The sequence below is a fragment of the Anomalospiza imberbis genome, chromosome 4, assembly GCF_031753505.1.
Source record: "Anomalospiza imberbis isolate Cuckoo-Finch-1a 21T00152 chromosome 4, ASM3175350v1, whole genome shotgun sequence".
Lineage (NCBI taxonomy): Eukaryota > Metazoa > Chordata > Aves > Passeriformes > Viduidae > Anomalospiza > Anomalospiza imberbis.
The window spans coordinates 25712130-25732207 of record NC_089684.1 but is presented as its reverse complement, the minus strand read 5'-3'; the positions used below and the strand labels follow the sequence as shown (position 1 = coordinate 25732207).

Here is a 20078-nt window from a genome sequence, read left to right as displayed (position 1 = left end):
TGGGAGGGAAATTTTTACTAACATTTACAAAGAAGATGTAAATGAAGTGGAATTCTATAATCTTATCTTAAAAAGGAACAGGATAGACTCTGTTATCTGCGTTGCAGAGGAGAATATTCTTTAAAATCCAGTCAATACTTTCCCTTCCCCCCACTTTATCCTTATTTCCTTCTAAAGAGTTTTCAAGATATATTAAAAATATGCTGTCACTCTTCTAGAAATAATTCAGCTCTAAGTCTGGGATGAACCATTGTGTTATGAAGGAAAAATAATTTGCAAGAGCAGACTTGTCATCCAAAAGTGACTAAAAAGATTTATTGGAAATTTGAGGCCAATCTCACTTGATCATGGATCTAATAATCACATTTCATTCTACTGCTTGCATCTGAGATTATGAACACTAAACAGAAAGACCTGTAGTTTATCTGTTCAAACTTCTCGTCACTTCATGGCTGTTTTCTTGTGAATACATTATCTTTCTCCAATGTACTCACGGGTGGTTTGGGGAGCATTTAAAGGCGACAAAGACCAAAAAAAATTGCATTTTGGGAGGGAGCAGAACATCACAGTGAAAGAAATGCAGATTTTAACCTTATTCCTTACCCTTTGCAACAGAGAATTTGCATGCTATGATCCCTCAGTCTTCATCAGCACCCTGAAGCTCAGAGAAGATTTGAGGAGCAGCCAACAGCGTATTCTCAAAATGAAAATAAATAATAGCTTATATTTCCAAAGCTACATAGAAGTTGCCTAATATGCATTTATAGGGGCTCAGGTATTTTGACCCTTAAATCAGCTGTGTATCCTGGTTTGGATGTGGATTAGTACAAATAGGGACGATGACTTTCTGGAATGCATTAATAAATACATTAGTACTCTCTCCATTACTACTGTATGGGCAAAACCTGAGGCTCCTATGGATTAGATTTTTTTCCCTGCCCTCTGACTAGACTCTATGTTCCTGGCCATTTGGATGGAATAGAGAATAAATCTTAGTATTCTTCTTGGGAACCTGTGATTCATCTGGTGGTGAATTGTACAGGCTCCAGAAGAGAGTTAAGTAGATAAAAAATATTTCTGTGGAAAGACTGTATTCACCTTCAAAAGAAATCAAAGGAAAGCAAATTTGGCCCAACTGGTATGGAGCCCTCCTGGTGACAAAGTCCTTAGAGCATTTTCAAAACATAGAGCAGATGCACAGGGTAACAAACTGTTTATAGTCTCCATCCCACACTGAGGTATCAGTCAAAAGAGGTTTTCTTCCCCAGATTCACATTCAGATAAATAGCATGGAGGCATTACACTACCTGGATAATACATGGAAAACATCCAGGAGCACTGAGATTGAAATGATGTCAGCTTTGAAGAGGACATCCAGCGGAATGACACTGAGGTGTGCAACTGGCCCATGGGACCATGATTCTGGGAACAGGGTTCAGAACTAATTTTTGCTTACTCAACATCATCTCAGTCAAATGCCACTACTTTTCTGGAAGGAGCCTGGTAGTTTCTAAATGACAGAAGATTAAAATGACTGTAGAATACACGTCTGATTATTTAAAGGGATCCTAGCCACTATTTATGCACAGTATTTAGCATTTTCAAAAAACTAGTGTTAAGAGTTAGTCCGACTTTTTTTAACCACCAATTTAAGTGGGAGCAAAATTGGACTGCTATCCAAGTCTCTAGGGATCCTACTCTACTTTTTTTCAGTTTGGCTCATCTGTTCACAGAAGATGAGGGTGATATGTTGTGATTTACTAGTAGAAGAACATGGGAGAAATAAGAAAGAAAATTCTCAGTTTCATAGCAGTAGTTAAATCTCAGTAGTTCCTTTTTTTTGGGTGCTTCTTATTTATTCCTGCATCTGTTTTTAACTTGCTCTTATTTATAGATTTTTTTTTTCCTTTCATCATTACAGCAACTAGTAGTTATTTAAGGACCTCCTATTGTTTCCATTTTAGAGAGAACTCATTTTAGGGACACATTTGTTGCCATGGCCATTTAAATTCTGCTTTGCTGGAAATGCTTGTACAAGCTGATAGCCTAGATGTAAATTATTTATTTCCAATTCAGTTGGTTGTGCTCTTTATTTAAAAAAAAATAGCATACTAACCACAAAATTACGTTTTTTATTTTCTTTATATGCTCGCCAAACTAGCAAGAGATTTTACTCTAAAAGATTGCTTTTTTGTTACTGGCGATTGGCCCACCAGTGTTGAAAATTCAGAAACTTTGCATTTCCAAAAAGATCAAGATAAGCTGGAGAGTTAAACATAATGCTGAGTGCATGCCTGCATGAGCTAAACATGCTGTGTGTGTGTGTGTGTGTATATATATATATATATATATATATATATATATATATATGTGTGTGTTTACATATATATATAAAATGGTGAAGCACTTTAAGTTAACTTATTGATATTCTTCATATTCTCTCTATGCAATGCTTAAAATAATGTGATCAGTTTTATTCCTTTAGCTGGTGAAGATGCAGTTAATAACATCTGCTACATGGTGATTATAAGGGTGAACTAATATTTGGACAACTTCTGTTTAAATGTAGCTTATAGTTTGAATCAATATTTTAGAAACACTATTACTGAACTTCTGCTCTTCCACTGTTAAATTTGCAATGGAGCTGTGTACAGGTCCATCTGAGTTTGACATTTCTACAGGGCATGATTGCGGATTTTATAGGCACAGCAAGATTTTTATTTCTCTACTTGATGGCTAACTAATATTCCTTGATCATATTGGCAGTAGACTAAATAGCAGCTTGGAAAGAAAACCGAGAAAGGAAGTTGTAGTAAATTAAATTGCAACAGAGTTTTGAATGCCAAGATAGCATTCAAATGTTTGTGTGTGTGTGTATGTATGTGTGTATATATATATATATATATGTATGTATGTATGTATGTGTATATATATGTATATATGTATATATGAATATATGGTTTTTTTAACATAGATGGGGCAAAACAAAACTTGGATGTTTCAGGCTCAGGAAAGGAACGCAACTAGGATCTCAAATATGTGTGAACTATAACTTTTAATCAATTGGTAGGTTACAATTGAAAAATTTGGAGCACTAGGAAAAGGATTTAATAGAGCTGTTACTGAGAGGGGAAAAAAGCCTAAAAAAAAGCCTAAGAAAATACTTAGACCTCAGTCTTGTGCTTTTGACCAATGAACTCTTCTGCTGGAGACAACAAAAGGGATTCTTGGCTGAGAAATACTTGAATATCATAGATGATATTTTACACATTGCATAGGCTTTACTTTGTATGTGTATATACTGCAGAAATTGTATTTCTGTTCAAAGAGTAATCCAATCAGTCTGATTCAGAGGTGAACTCTCAACTCAGGCACTGATTTTCTAGAAAAACCTGCTTCTGAGATATTGTCCCTTTTCTAACAGCTAACACTCTGTGTATTAACTAGTCTCTAAGTGTGCAGGAGTAAGGTCTATTTGAGCATAATTAAGTGCATATTGTCCCAGTCCAGCACACACAATTCTCATAAGCATATCATGGAAGAAAGAGACACCCAGGCAACTTCAGTCCTGAGGCTGTTGTAACAAATGTGATGCAGTGTTATGAGAGAAGACTTTCATCCTTTATTCAGTTTGTTTGCCAGTATTAGCATTCGGTCCTGTGGAGCTGAATGTTCCCTGCTGTTTTCTTCCTCTTCATATTTCAATACCAATTTTCATAAAGAGCATGTCTCCCACTTCATGGCATTACAAGGAGTGGTTATTGAGAGTCTGAAAGTGTGCCTGGAAATTTAGACATTTTCAATAAATTTCTATAATTCATTTTGACTTGGCTATATTTTTAAAAGTCAGATTTCAGAGACTGGAGGGTCACACCGTATATTTTATTTGAACAAGTGACATCAGAGGCAAAAAACTTAATACTTTGTTGAATTAGGCTTTTGCAAAATCTAACATTTATTTTATTCCTATCAATTCTATTAATATCTAGCAATATATCAACCAAAAATAGGTTTTTTTCTCAAGCAGTAGCATTCTTACTCAGATATGCAACCTAGAGATTGCAGTCCTTGGTACAGGAAAACCATATCAAGAAATAGATTCATCATCTCCCTAAAAATTTAACTTGACAAGCCTTTTATCTTTGTAGAAAGTGATGATAAAGGACTGTAATAAGCAGCATAAAAGATTAATAGCTATTAAGATTGTTTCGAAATGTTCCAAATTTTAGAAACTTATGAGATACCAACATTTTTTTGTCCCATTACCAATCATATTTTATACTTTCCTGAAGAAGAATACTTGCAATTATCAAAAATGTAGTACCTTTAACGTAAAGTCCAGAAGCTGAGCTGTGTTCAGAGCATGTAACAGAGGGAACACTTTATCCTAAGCCAAAACACTTTGAAAGCTCTGTGTGGGAAGGTTCTCTCTCCCATAATTATCTGCATGAAGGAATTCAGAAAGGCTCACAAGCAACGAAGTCTCAGCAGCAACAGCATGAGTAGGCTAGGCTCTGGGAAAACACCCTTGTATGTTCCAGATCTCTGTCTCTTAATGAAAATAATGCTCTGCCTTTAGGAGAAGGTGGTTCTCAGCACTCATGACCTCTGGTGCTGTCCTTTGACTTCAAAGTCAATCTCTACATGGGCCTGAATGTGGAACTCCACGCCTCACACTGAAAATATTCCCATTGAGATCAACAGGTGTGTTTGCAAAGTAAAATATTACTCACTGTGAGTAAGAGCCATATGATTTGAGACAGCAGGTCTGGCAGTAAAATATGTTTTTATATTTTTTGGTGAATATAATTCTCACGTGGGTTTCTTGTTTTGGCCTCCACTTGTGTGTGCAGAATAGTCCTGCATATATTTGTACAGTTCAGTATTAGATATTCATATGTAAACACATTACGGTTTTTACCATCCCATTGCTCATTTACATGTGTAAATGCAGGTTAACTGTGTAACTTTGCCAGTGAAAAATTGACTATTTCAAAATTTAGCCTTGGGTGTGTTCTGGGGAATAACGTTACATGTTCACATTATTTCTTCATTCAAGCTCTCCAGCCTGTTAGAAACACAGGATGATAACTACTTGACTTGACTTGACTTGACTACTTGATTCACAGGGTAGCCCTTCAACATTACAGACCTAATGATTATTAATTTCTTTGATATTTATTGATTGCATCAACATTATTCATGATAAACACCATTATATTAATGTGGATGTCACTGGCATTGTACTTAAGGCTATCTACTTTAACTAATAGGACCATTATTTAGTTTTAAGGTGTTACATTTTGCACAGTCAACTTCATGTCTTAAGGGGGTGAGGAAAGTAAATGTGTAGAAACTATTTACTGAATTTTGAAAGCATTTTGCTATTTATAAGACCGGCTTGTGGGTGAGGGGAAGGTTGTTTGTCTTCTAAAGAAAAAGAAAAGTTTATGTGAGACCCAGAAGAAACCTCTTTTTTCCTTGGACAAGTTAATGCACATAATGCTATTTATTTGTCTTCAGAAGATGACAGCAAGCCTGAGCTGTTACTTCAAGTTTTCCCTGTATAAAGCAAAGATACTATTATTCATGGAGCTGTTGTGCTAGACTTTGAAGAGTGCTTATCTCCTTGGGTGGTCATGTTAATTCCATAGCCAAAATCAGTTTTTTGTGTTTCTGAGAAGATCCAGTGATGGGTCCCATTTCTAAAGGAAAATTCATTTCTGGATAGAGTGGATAGGACAGTCTTCCAGTTTAGACCACGAGATGCCTCAAAATAAATAGACTAACTTTGTGATTTTGATGAATTTTAGATCTGGATTACTCAATGTGAAAAATGTACCCATATTTTCCTTGATTGGACCTTCTGTGTTTCAGCTCCCAGTGTATTTCAACAGCAAAAAAGGCCATGTGCACTGAACTGCTCTCACTCCCAATATCGCTGTGCTTTCTTACAGCCTGTGACCTGATGAACCAAGGCATCCTGGCCCTTGTCAGCTCCATTGGCTGCACATCAGCAGGATCCCTGCAGTCTCTGGCCGATGCCATGCACATCCCTCACCTCTTCATCCAGCGCTCCACGGCAGGAACGCCAAGAAGCGGCTGCGGGCTCACCAGGAGCAACCGCAACGATGACTACACGCTCTCCGTGCGGCCCCCGGTCTACTTAAATGATGTCATCTTCAGAGTGGTCACAGAATATGCCTGGCAGAAATTCATTATTTTTTATGATAATGACTATGGTAAGTATTTATTTATCAAGGTAATTTTTGTCAAATCCATAATCCTGTTGAAAATTGTCACGTTACGGTTTTATAGTCTTCCAATAGATTATGTTTTGCTTGTGAACATTTATGGTTCTGGCAGCATTTCACAGCACCTCAGAGAAATCTATTTCTAAAATCCATCAGCATTTACAGGTTTATTTGATAATGTCTTTATTAGAGTTAGCTGATAAATGAAGAACTTATGTGTTTTTCTATTCTACCTGTGTTTATGAAACATAAAAGTTTTTAGCAAGCTCTCTTGGTTTTTTTGGACAGTAGAAACATAAAATGACAATTCAAGTTGCAATGTGTAAGATTTGCATTCTGTAGATTTTTTTATTCTGTGGTGAATGTCTTCTGTTTGTTGGCATATACTTTCTGGCCAGAATCTGAAGCGAGGGTGAATGTAGGTCAGAAGTTTGGCAAGAGCAAGGTGCTAGTCATAAATATAAAACATGTAGAAAGAAGTTCTTGAGAGTGAAGAAGTTGAGGAGGAGGGCTTGGACAAGACAACATTCCCTCTGTTTTGAGTTCATTCAGTGTTCCTAAAAGGTGCTGAATTGGTGGTTTTTGTGTGATAGAGTAAGTGTGACACAGATGGTGGTGTCACAAGACTGCACCATCCAGCTCAGTGAATCAGCCGATTTTGGTCCAGATATTTTCTACAGCTGACAGGAGAACTGGAAAGATTTCTCCAGGAGGTGCATTATCTAAGAAATTTAACAACCTTTATTTCTGTGATAAATTGCTTTGCCACCAGACCTGTTTTCTTCAGATGCATCCAATATTCATAAGTAATCATGACTGGCCTGGATGAGCATTTTAAAACTTATGTTCAAAGTTTAATCTTTAAGTTATAGAAAAATGCTCACTTCAGCGATTTACTGTGCATAATATCTGGTTCATTCAGGTCAGGTGTTATTGATTTTTGTTCCCTGTCTACATAATAAATTCTTAAATTAGAAGACTAGAAAGTGATGAATAGGAGAATTTTTCTCTATAACAAAGCAGCACCTAAAAGCACCAGCCATGGGATAGGGAACACACAAGGACCCCTAAAAAAATAAATAAACAAAAAATCTAAAAATCTCACAGCAGAGTATTTTTGTTCAAAAATCATGAGTTTGTGTATTTAACTGCCAGGTACTTATGAAGACAACTATAAACTTTTAATTTAAGGGGAATCTTTTTTTTTTGCATGTATTTTTGAGTTGAAAAGCCTCAAGTAAATTTTATAATTAATCTCTTTGAATAATTATATTTGAAAATTCTAGGTTTAAGTTACTCAAGTTTCATTATGTAATTTAAAAATACAGTACAGACACCATGATATTTTGCCCTTGATCTCTGGGTAAGAACTTCATCATGGTGTGACTTACATAACACAGATGCCTGCCTGCCTGCTAGGAATTAGTTTCAGAGCAATAGCTCACTGAGTGACACATCATCCTGAGATTTGACTTGTGGCAAATATTTAGTCTCTGTACCAGCCTCTCTGGCATTCTGAATTCAGTAGTCAACAAGTAATGCCATACTAACCAAGAAAGCCTGGTAATCTGACTCTGATTAGTGATCACCATCACAAACATCAGGAAAAGGCATAAAAAACCCCCAACATTCTGCATTTAATATGTACTGAGCAGTCTGTCCCCTTTCTAACCATTTGTGTGGCTTGGGCATTTTGTTGGGGGTAGGTTGTTTTTTTGGGGGTGAGTGGTGTTCATAGTTTGGGATTAATACCATGGAGAAAATTATTTTAAATGTAACCTGATTTTTAAATTAGCCTGTGACTCAGAGTAGAGCTATTAGCTGTGCAATGGTATGTTTCTTTAGACTATATCAAGCTAAATCCATGATTTCAACAGCCATCCTAGGGCAACAAGCAATTTCTGTATTCTTCTTTTGCTTCCTACAATTTCTTTATGAAATTTTATGTTGCTGATTTCATTGATGATTTACCCCTCCATTTTTACTAACAAACAGAGCAAAACTTTCAGATCACTGTCTCTAACCTGAGGCCTCTCATTCTTTCCTTTGATCACTGGTTCTCCATTTCTTCTTCTTGCTCATATTGGGATGCCCCTCTAAATCTTTGCTACCCTGTTTCAGCTGAACCCATTACATTGGACACTGTGTTTTGCCTGTTCACAATCCTTCCCAGCTTTTGATCTATGACAGCAGTTTTTCACAGACATATGGTGACATTTTTTGATTAGTAGCCCCGAGAGAGCAATCTTGCCAGATTGTTATAAATATTAACAAATTATATCACTTTCTCCCCTTTTCCTGCTATTTTATTGATAAACTGAAAGCACTTGTCATATGTTATCTTCCTGGATTCTCTATTGATGAAAGAAGAACTAGCACAGAGAGAGGGAAAAAGAAATTAATGGCATGAAAAGAGGAACTGGAATCACTTTTTCGTGGATTACAGAGTGGATAAGTCTGAATTCAGTATTAACCGTGCTTTGAGCAGCAGGTTGGACAGTGTGATGTCCTGAAATCCCATCCAACTCTAATTATTCCTTGATTCTGTGGTGTTTGAGAAAGCCATTCTTTTGATGGGTCTCTAGATGTGAAATATTTTTACAAAAGAAAACTATTCAAGCATCAGTTTGAATTTTTAAAAAGACCATTGGCCCAAGAACTCCAGAAGACCCCGAGGAAGGGAACATTGCCATTAGCTTCTGTGCCTATTTTTGAAAGAAGTCAATACTGAGCATGCAGATATGGGGTGGAGGTCCAGGAATAATCCATCCCTTTGGTCAGCGTCAGTGCAGCTAAGGGTGGTTGCAATTTCCTCTGGAAGATCCCAGTCCAGTCCTGTACCTCAGCTTCCCTGAGAGGTTCTGCTGCAGTGAGACTTATTTATTTTCTCAGCTCATACAGACCTAAAATAAAATTCCTGCTAAAAGCTTTGCTCAGTGTAGCTGCTTGCAGCAGTTACTATTAGACATTTTAATAGAACATTTAGTATTAAACATTAAAGTAGGTGGGAGTTTGATACCTGTATTAGAATTGATTTCATATTAGGAAGAGATTATTGATATGCTGTGCACAACTGTCTGCAAAACTGACACCTGTGCAAGCACCAAGTTCTTTCCCTGGTGATATTTTTTCATGTGCAGTAATCATTCCTTCTCAAGGTGTCTATCATAACATGAAGTAGTGTCTCCATGGCAGTAAATGACACTTCACAAATAATGGGAATATAGATTCTGGTGTGTGTTCATCTTTTTTTTCTCATTGTTGCCATATTTTTCTAAGTTAGAAAATGTGGAAGCACTAACAGACTGATTCCGGCAACCAGCAGAATTTCACTACTTTCCTTTCCAATAAATTATTTTGTATAGTCATTTAATTTGATTATTTGAAACAAAATACTCTGTATTATTGAAAGTTGTATTACTGAACTTATTTCCAGCAATAATTCTGCTCTATGGAAGAAAATGGATCTTTCATATTTAAAATAAATTTTCCTACAGTAAAATTGGGTTCTTACTCAAAGTACATACTGCACTAAACCAGTTGCCTTGCACCTTTAATATAAGCTGCAAACCTTTATGTGTCAATTTATCAAAAACAAAGGTTTTAAATCCTATCAATAAAATTACTTTTGAATTTCATCTTGCAGTCTATCATACTTTGCTTTTCATTATCAGAGAATTTTTTATAATGGAATTGTTTTCTGCAGATATGAGAATAATTTCCCCTATGTTATCCTACTTAAAAATCTCAAATTCTGATTTTGAATATAAGTAGATGAGTATATTCAGTTTTACTTTTTTAACATGACTGTACTAACATCTAAATCTTAGAAACTTCAAGTCTACTTAATGGTTCTTTACTGACAAGGAGAGTTAAGTCTTCGAAAGAAGCAGTTCTTTCATTAAGTCATCACTAACTGGATGTTGAAAAAATGAGGTAGAAATACATTTCTGAAATAATTGACATATATGTTTTCAAATTATATTTCTTTTCCAAGAAATCTGAAGATAGGCTGACTATTTTAAGACAAAACAAAGGACACCTTGATAATTGTATAAAAACCTTATTTTCCTATTTATTTTCCTACTTTGTTATGATAAGTAAAGACTCCAGAAAAGCCATAGTCTTTTCTAAGTGGTAGAGCCTCCCCAGTAACAAATGTAAGATCAACATACAGTAGGAATTAATGAGTGGAGATGTAAGAAAAAAGAATGCTTTAAAGGGAGCAGGCTTAGGTGATATTTGGTGTATTTCATTTACTAGAATTGTACTTTTAGTGTATAAATTCAGATAAAGTTTTGAAAATCAGAACAAGTTGTCTTTTCCTCAATCCTTGCACTCTGCAAGCATGATCTAGAGCAAACTCCCAGTGCTGTCAGTCCCCTTGTATTCAGTGTGTTTTGTTCCTTCCTGTAAAACAACTAAGGGCCTGCTTGTCCAGGACATGAAACCTGATTTTGTTTAGGAAGATTTAATACATGGATATTAAAAGCATTTAACAATTCTGCACTTCTTCAAAGGCTGTTAAAGAGAGTCTTCTTGCGGAGATAAAAATTAGGGGGCATGAAGCGCAGCAGAATTATGAAGTAGACTGATTCCTTTCTCAAACTGCTATTAAAATTACTATCCACACAGTATGTAGAAGCCAAATCATTTAAGCAGCCAAATCAGCTCCTACTCGCTTCATTCTTGACTGCTCAGCTCAACGTGTAAGGTCACTGTGCAGAGGGTGTTTGTGCTTCTCCTCACGAGCAGATGTAGAGACTGGGAAGCTCCTCCTCTTGTCTGAATTCTTCCTTAGGAGCATTGGGACCCTTTCAGTGAGGGCACTTTTAGGTTGGACACTGTAAATGTTTAACTTATCCCTTTGAAAATTGCCAAGATTGGATTTATATAAACCACTGCCATCTGTAAACATTTTGAGCAAGTTTGCCAAGTTATTAATCTTCATGGTTTCAAGTTCAGAGCGAGCAAAATGCAGTTTGAAACAGCAAATCCTACCTGATCCACAGACTGGCACCTGACAGTGGCCAGCCCAACATGGAAAAGACAGACACGTTTCATGGAATGAAATAGTAATTTGAGACCACGATGTGTGAGCTGAAGCCATATAGGCAGAGTGATTGAGCTGCAATCCCAGCATACTATTGGGTTTTAGCTCTGTGGTGGATCAACAAGGGACAAGCTTTTGCAATTTGTGTTTTACTCTTGGGCAGTTTACAACTCACTTATTTTCCAGGAAAAAATTTAGATACTTTTCTGTAGTACTAAATTCTTTATGAAGAAACCAGTCAATCACTGCAAGAACATAGTTGTGAATTTCGTGCAGTTTACAGTGTAGGTATCTCTGCATTTCTAAGATGAAAGACAGAAAGTCGAGCTGTTTAGAAACATTTATTTTTAATGTTTTGTTGCTGCTAAAGTAGATAGAAAGACTGCAATCTTCCTCTTGAAAGGCTGAGGGAATAAAATTTTTTTTCTGGAGAATTAATGTTATCTTCATCCCAATTCTTTTATTGTGATGATATTAACATTTAAAAACCTTTCTGTAATTTAGATTAAAAGAAAAAAAATTCTTAACCCCACTTCTCTTTCCCATGTTTTGGCCTAACCTTGTGTATTTCATCCCAGCATGCTTTTGATATGCAACCATCACTGGAAATCTATGAAATATTTGCTGATTCCAGAGCTAAGATATCTTTCCTTACAGTTTTTTGACCTTCCAACTAATACTGCAAATATTTGACAATGGATATTTGCCATTCTCTTAGGCCTTAATTTAATTTTAACTTTTGTAAATAAGAGAAAAAAAGCAAGCATGAAGGCTATGAAGGGGATTTGCTCTGTGAGGCTGAAGGAGGCATTCCTATAGGAAGCAGAGGTTGAAGAAGTAATTGTCAAGACTTGGCTGGAGCAGAAGGGAGAAGGTTAGTAGTAGGAAGAACTTGAGTGGGCATCTGTCTTGAAAAACTTCCTCATGGATCTCCCTCTTGCTCCTTTTTCATATACAAAGGTTCCACATTATTTCTGCACAAGGAAAGGATGAAGGCAGCGGTGTGAGGTACCTGCCCAGTAGAAGGTGTCTCAAGCTCAGTTTGAGAAAGGATTTTGGAGAAAGAGACAAAATAAAATAGAATTTTAAGGAGAGAGCAGTGACATTTGCATTACTGAGGAGTTCAGCCTTAGTAAACAAGTCTGTGAAACTATGAAGATAAAAGAGCATTATCCCCATGCCTACCCCAGAAAGGCAGTGGTTTTCAAAGAAATTGAGGGTAATTCTATAGAATTGGAGTGCTGTTCTTGAAAGATCCCAGAAAAACAGGGATTATACCTGGAATCTGAAAGGCTGAGCTATTTGCAGAAAGGCTACCTCCTGCATTTTAAGAGGGGTGATATTCTGAGATGAGGCCCATATGTATGTATGGGCCCCAAATTCCCAGCATTTCCTTTAAAACCAGTATAAATTAAGTGATCCCATGGATCACTTTACTGCACACACATTTTCCAGAAATAAGTATGATGACCACTGACATAGATGTGCTTGAAACCATAACATTTTCTAATCGTTTTAAGTTTTAATGCAAGTTTAATAAAGACTCATAAAAGAATCATGCTCTCTTTAATCGATTGCAAATGCTTATAATTACCCTGAGGCTGTTTTCAGCTGCTTGATGACTATAATATTCTCAAGTCTGTCTCCAGACAGTCTTAAAACTGTTTATTACTCATCTGGCTTTTTGCCAGCTTCCCATACTCATTTACTTCACTGTGCCTCAATAAACATGTAATTAATTCAAGCTTATTACTGAACTTTTTTTTTTCCCATTAGTATTTATTACGTCATTCAGATAAGGAAAGGAGCATTAATTTTCATCTGTGTAACTTTAGTGTGTCAGGTGAGAACTTCTGTCACTACTTGCATTTGCTGATTGACTTTACCACTGCAAATTGAGTATATAATTTGGGTGATCCTAAAATAGTTCAAGTTCTGAATTATTCTATAAAGTTTCTCTAGTGAAAAAGTGGACATGCTTCTACTTTTCAGCCACAGAACTCTTGGAGAAATGTATTGCAGGAACTATACGGGAATATGTAAAAAGAGAGTGTTTGTCACTCCCTCATGTTGCAGTCCTTAGAGAGGGGATGGGTAAAGCGTTCAAAGATTTCGCCTGACAGTCCTGTCTTGTGTTGGCAAACTGGGGCCAAAATAAAACTGTAGGTCTTCTCCCAGTATCTGTGCAGTGGGAAAACTCTGTAAATGAGGTGTTACTTTGAGGTTTTGCAGAGGTAAGAGATTTTGTTTGAATATGCAGCCTGCATCAGAAGAACAGTGATTGATTTAAAGAATAATTTAATACCTGAAGCTTGTACTGGTATCTGCTACTGTTTGCTAAGTATTTTTCAGCTCTCAAGACATTGTTCTATCTTCTCAGATGTATTAAAATTAAGTTTGTAAGTTTATATTTTGGCAGCTAAATAAATGAAGAGTAATCAAATGAGGAAACTTTTTAGAGAAGTAATTTTTGCACATTGAATTGAAAAAAATATATCACCAATGGGAAAAAAGCATGAATTTGGCATAATGACATCATAAATGTCAATTAATTATAAATTGAAAAGAAAAATTGTCTCTGAGAGTTTTAAACAGTCAAGAAAAAGGAAGCAGAGAGACAGGAAAGAGCTAGAAAGTATTTATAGCAGTATTCCTAAATCATAGTTTGTCAGCTTCACTTCCATAGGTTATGTTCTTCATAGTATCAGTTCACTCATAAAATTTCCCTCTTTCTATACTGTAAATTTTTAATCAACTGGCAATGTTCTTTAGGAAGACATTGATGCAGAGGCAGAGAACAGTTTGTCATAAGGAAGTTTGTAACACACATGCAATCATGGAATGGCTTGGGTTGGAAGGGGCCTTAAGAACCATTTAGTTCCGATGCCCTGCCATGGGCAGGGATGCGTCCACTAAACCAGGTTTCTCAGCCTCATCCAACCTGACTTTGAACACCTCCAGGGATGGGACATCCACAGCTGTGGGAACCTGTGGCAGTGCCTTACCGCCTTCATAGTCAAGAATTTCTTCCTAATATCTAATCCAAATCATCCCTCTTTCTTTTTGAACTCATTACTCCTTCTCTTATCGCTATAGCTCCTGGGACAGAGTCCCTTTCTGGCTCCCCTGTAGCCCCACCTTCAGGTACTGGAACATTGTTATGAAATCTTCACACAAGCTTCTCTTCTGCAGGTTGAACCCCAACTTTCTCAGCCTGTCAAATATTCACAAATTATTCACTGCAAGGACATGCTCTTTGTCATTCTTTACTCCATCTCCCTGGAAGGGGATGCACAGTTCCTCATGCTTATGAGAATCAGCAGGGAGTAGCAGTGACTTACAGAGAGAGCTGGTGAATTGTACAGACAGGCTTATTTAAAAATATATATATATGTAGTTGCTATTTAATAAAGACTTTTATCTACACAGAAATATAAAGTTCTGTTGTACAGGATTTGCACATAATTTTTAAACTTTGGCATGATTTGAAGGCACTATGCAGGGAAAATTCATTTCTTTGCAAGCAGTTGCTTCACTCAAAGACAATACATAGAAGCCTTTTGGAAATATCTAAAGCAAACTGTAGTCAAAAGGGAATTGAATGAAGAGATACAAAGCAGGTTATACAGTCAAAAGTACATGGATAGAATATATTGCCATGTCAGCCTTCACGAGTGATCACAATCTGACTTCCTTTCTATTTTTGAAGAAGCTACAGTAACAGCAGATACTCTGAAGGATTAGTTCTGGCTTCATTCTTATTTATTTTTTGCATTCTTTGCTTTTTTCCTCCTTCTTTCCAGTCAAAAAAAAAAAAAAAAAAGGAAAAAAGAAACTCAAAGGAAGCATCTTGTGTCACCCCTTAGTAAGGTTCAAAACCAAAGTCTTGTAGGATTTAAAAACTGAAAAAGTTGCTATCTTTCTCCCAACACAGATTCAGCTGCTCAAGACTATCTGTATTGATTTTGTTTATTTAAAGGAGAGCTTCTAATAACTCAAAATGTGACACAAAAGTAGCTAATGTGAATGACATTTGAACAAACCTTTAAAATAGGGATTACACAGGCACTACTAGTGCCAAAATATTTCATATCAAACAACAAAAATTGAAATCACCTACTTATATTTTAATTTGAAATGGAAATATCTTCAGAAAAGAAAAAATTATACAAGTGTATTTTTTTTCATTTTTCTCAGTTCAGTGATACTAAAAAATGGAGACAATTTGATGTGTTCTTTATGTGTAAAATTTCAGAAAATTGCAAATAAGGGGGGAAAAGACCCCAGTCATTTGTGCCATTTACAAATATTCCATTTCTCCTAAGATATATGTCCACTCCTTAGGTTGCAGAAATTCTGATAATATAAATGAGATTTTGTATGTAATTAAATATTTGGGCTTGAATTTACTTCTCATGAGTTTGAACTAGTGCTGTATTCTCTCAAGTTAGATCATCCAGCTGAAATTGCTCTGGTAACTGGTCCTTCTTAGTTCCCAAATGATAATATGAAAGAGCTGGGATGATTTTTTTTTTTTTTAATTAATTTTAATTTGGACGTACAACAGATCACATACAAGATGATTAATGGGAGGAAATCCCACTGTTGTGAAAGTAAAATGAAGGACAGTTACTCAATCATCCTGCTAAATTGTTGTTTTCCTCTGTCTGGATCTTAGCCATGTTAATAGAGATCAATATGTGCACAGGAATGCAAACACTTTGCGCAAGTCTTTGTGTTACATAGGGCCGGGGCACCGTCAGAGTCCAGCTGAAGCTGCACACCTCCCTAGTGTACAGTGCATTACCACAGTTAATAGTTGCTGTCATGTTAGCCAGTGATGTGGAAGAAGGAATCACTGTGGTAAATTGTAAAGCTATTCTTGATAAGAATTTGAACAGTGTTATTTGTTATACAATGGCTTTTCTCATCATCTGTACAAATAAAGTGGTCTTTTGTGCAAATCAGCCAGTGAATATTTATGACAGGCACATTCACCTTTACCACCACAGCTGAATCAGTTGGTATTTATCAGCCATATACTCTGAGGAGAAGGTTCTCAGATCTGAAATGCCATCAGAGGGAGGATGAGCTAATGACTGTAAGACAGGCTTGAGATAACCAAAGTGCACAGCGAGTGCCTTGTGATTTAGGTGGAACACAATGATACAGGTGGATGGATTAATTTATTACCATTAGTGAATAGTGCCATCTTCTCATCTCCTGATAATAGTGTGATCTGAAAAAAAAAAATTATGAACTTTGCATCTACTTGTAGATGTTTCTTTTTAATAAGATTGTAAGAGGTACTTAGCTTATGAGTTATTTAATATTTGCTGTTCATTTTATTCAAGCTATAAAACCTTCACTGCATATGCATCCTGGTATTCCTGTATGAGATGCCTGAAAACCAACATATTTTGTTCTCAGATGCCCTGATTATTAGGCTTTCTCCAAAATGGATTAGGGGACTTGCTCCCTCTGTATAAAACAGAGATGGCAAAGGAAAGTTATGGGAGGCCAGAGAGAAGAAAAAAGTGATATCAGATCTGGTCCCATGATTAAACAAAACCTTAAACAAAACCTTGTGAAAGAATCATAGAATGCTCTCAGTTAGAAGGGACTCACAGGCTCATTCAAGTCCCCCTCCTGGCCCTGCTCTGAACCCCACAAGTCACACCATGTGCCTGTGCTTTTCCAATAAATGGTTCTTATGGTTTATGTTAGCTGAGGTCTGAGTCTTCCTGCCAGGCTGCTCATTTAAGAAGATTTAGACCCATAGTCTGTGAAGGGCACTTCTTCTGAGCATGCTCTGTGTTTAAGATACTCACATGTTTCTTGTGCTTTCTTCAGTATCATGAAGATTGTTCAGTGAGAAGGTGTGTGAGTTCATGCTTCATTTCCATTTCATTTCTTAAGAAAGAATTTACTTTCTTAGGTCAAAATGCACTGTAGCTGACACAGTAATGACAAGTTTGGTGAAGTTGTCACCTGAATTCAGATCTGAGCTGGAGCAGTGTTACACTGAGTACCTGCAATTGAATATATCAGCCAGGTCTGCAGAGCTTCAGTGGCGCTGGGCCTCTGCAGGCTGCTCTGCATGTGCGCCTCAGCTGTGACCGCAGCCAGGCTGGTGTGCCCGGTGCCAGAACAGCGTGCACCACCAGTGCAGGCCATAAGACCTCCTTGTTGACCTCTGACTTGTGGCATGGTTATGTATGTCCAGGAAGGACATTTCCAACAGAGGCCTTGATAAATTTTGCTTGCTTTGCTTATTAGCATTTCCAAGCCAACTTCGCGGTCTCTTAAATTGAGAACAGTTTTGGTTATAAGGAGAACGTTTGGCAATATTTCTTATAAATTTCCAGCCTGGTTTAACCCAATAGGTGATGGTGACTACAGAAGGGTACTCTGTTCTTGTGCACATGTGTGTAGTCTGGAAGTGATGGCTGTCCAGTAAAAAATAGGAAATGCAATACTAAATAATTGTGGCATTGAGCTGGTAGAGGAGATAGCAACTTTGGCCTTAGCATTGATCTGTCTCTACGTGTTAATTTTGGCTTTGATCACTAAGGAGAATAATTAATACTGGTGATGGTGAAACTCTTCTGAATTTCTGGCAATGACTGTGACTCATCTCATTTAAATAGAAAGTAGAAATGTGGCTTCTGGCTGGGCAACAGGTTGGTTGGCTAGCAAATTCAGGGCAAGAAACACCTGTGTTCCAGACATGAACAGTCTTGTGTCTCCTTAGCAAAGCCATCTGTGCCACAGGTTGCTTGCCAGATTTTTCTGCAGAAGGAGTTTATCTATTAGAAAGATGATTCCACAGTTCGGTGTGGATATGTGCCACATGCAGACAATCCACGCAGGAAAGATAATGCTGCCCATTCAGTGGCAGCATCTGTTCTTTGGCATACACTATGAATATGATCACTGCTAGTGACTCGCTGCTGAAATATTGGAAGTACCATCATGCTTTAAATAGCATTTAAATTGCAGGGTGTTTTAATGTGCTTTCTGCTGTTGCACAGCAGCAGGTGAGCACCACCAATACCTCCATTCTGCTAAGGGTAAGCTGAGGTATAACCAAAGTCTGTATTTATTTTCTGCCCATGTCTGTGTTGTACCAATGCCAAAGACAGAAGTAATAAAGAAGAAGTGGGAATCCTGGTTTGGAACATTTTCCATTAGAATGGTGGTGTTTTCCTAATAGCATGTCACACAGATGCAATACGGTTGGCACGGTCACCTAATAAATGTAGAGAACAATACTGGATCTCTTTTGTCCCATCATTTAGTGAAGAATAAATATAATTGTTTCATTGTTTATATGCAGGTCTTCATGGCAAAGAAAACCATTTGATCCTATAATCTGGCTTCTGGGTCAATACAGATTATGCAGAATATCAGTCAATAACTCCAGTGTGTTTATAAATTCAGGTCAAGTGAAATTATGTTCCTTGTTTTGACAAAGGACCAATGAAACTTTTTTAAGAGGTTCCTGCTTACTCTGTTCTGGTGTCAGAAAATATATTGATTTATGAGAAAGAATTTAAGTCTTTAAAAAGGCTTTCATAACGTAAGTAAAATTTCTTCCTGATATTTTGACACTATATTTAGATCCCATCTACATGTGTTCCTTGTTCTTCAGTGATTTTGACTTCAACAGGTCAGCTTTACCTATTTGATTAAGTTAGTCTGGATCCTGAGTAATCCTCAGAGTGTGTGAGCCTCAAGAACTTTAGAATGAAGGAGTTAAAGTAGAAAGAAGTTATTTTATCATTTGCATAAAACTAGACATATTTGTAGCACTTCAAATAATCTTGTTGGTATTTAAAGTGCCAAAAATTTCTAACATCTCTGATTAGATTGAATCTAATTTTCCTGATTTAGATATTAAATAGAAGCTGTAATTAGTATCTGATTCTCTTATGGAACTTTATTTTTAGGGCATGCATGTATTTTATTCACAGTTAAACTATCGTACAAGTGTTTAGTAATACTGATATTTTGGCAGTGTCTAGAGAGTGAGGTTTTGGTGATGAAACTCTAAATACATAAAATACCATTTCTTTCCAGTTCATGGTATTTTGGAGCTCTAGACAGAAGACCTAGCTTGCTGATTGTGACAGACTTCCAGGACTAACCCTGTTGAAATACTCTTGTGTACTGTTTGATTATAAGCTATTACATAGCTGTTTCTTCATAATTTGGAGCATCTCAGTAAACTGGTGCTGGAGGAAGACAGCTATCTGTAATATTCTCTGGTTTGTTGATCTCTGCTGTTGATGCAGACAAAGCATTTTTTCTCCTGGGCAGACTGAACCTTGTTTTCCTAATACTGCTGTTTGTGGCACCCCCCATAAGAAGAGCAGGGAGCAGGGGAAGTCAGTAGGTCAGGCCAAAAGATCTGAGTAGCCAAGATGTTGTGAAAATCTAATTGGAAGCTTTCTCAACTATTAGATGTCTCATGCAGACACATGATAAGCCTGTGGCTTCAGGTCTGACCATTCCCCTGGAAAATGAGTGATTGAGGCAAGCAAAGAAGGAACTTCGAGGAATTCTGAGGAATTCCCTCAGAGACTGGATCTAAGATTATGCATCTAGGAGAGACAACATTGAGTATTCTAATGGGAGAAATATTTTCTGGTGATTTTAACCACAAATGTCCTCCTGAACCTGAGGAACCTTTATTTTTTGAAGAGCTGTTTCTTTAGAAACAATCTGTTTATGTGGGGTTGCTGATTTATTTCCTTTTTCTCTTTTCC

The 20078-nt window shown here is 36.8% G+C and overlaps 1 protein-coding gene across 7 annotated transcripts in view; it reads left to right on the top strand.

Annotated features, from left to right (window-relative positions):
• GRID2 (glutamate ionotropic receptor delta type subunit 2) overlaps positions 1–20078 on the top strand; it is an 812539-nt gene that overhangs the window by 523999 nt on the left and 268462 nt on the right. For all 7 annotated transcript variants that reach the window (XR_010998200.1, XM_068187568.1, XM_068187570.1 and 4 more), the window contains one exon: positions 5958–6242. Coding sequence is in view for 6 of the 7 variants with exons in the window: in XM_068187568.1 (XP_068043669.1) it covers positions 5958–6242 (285 nt within the window). In the remaining variant the exon portion in view is untranslated. The remainder of the gene's footprint in view (positions 1–5957; positions 6243–20078) is intronic.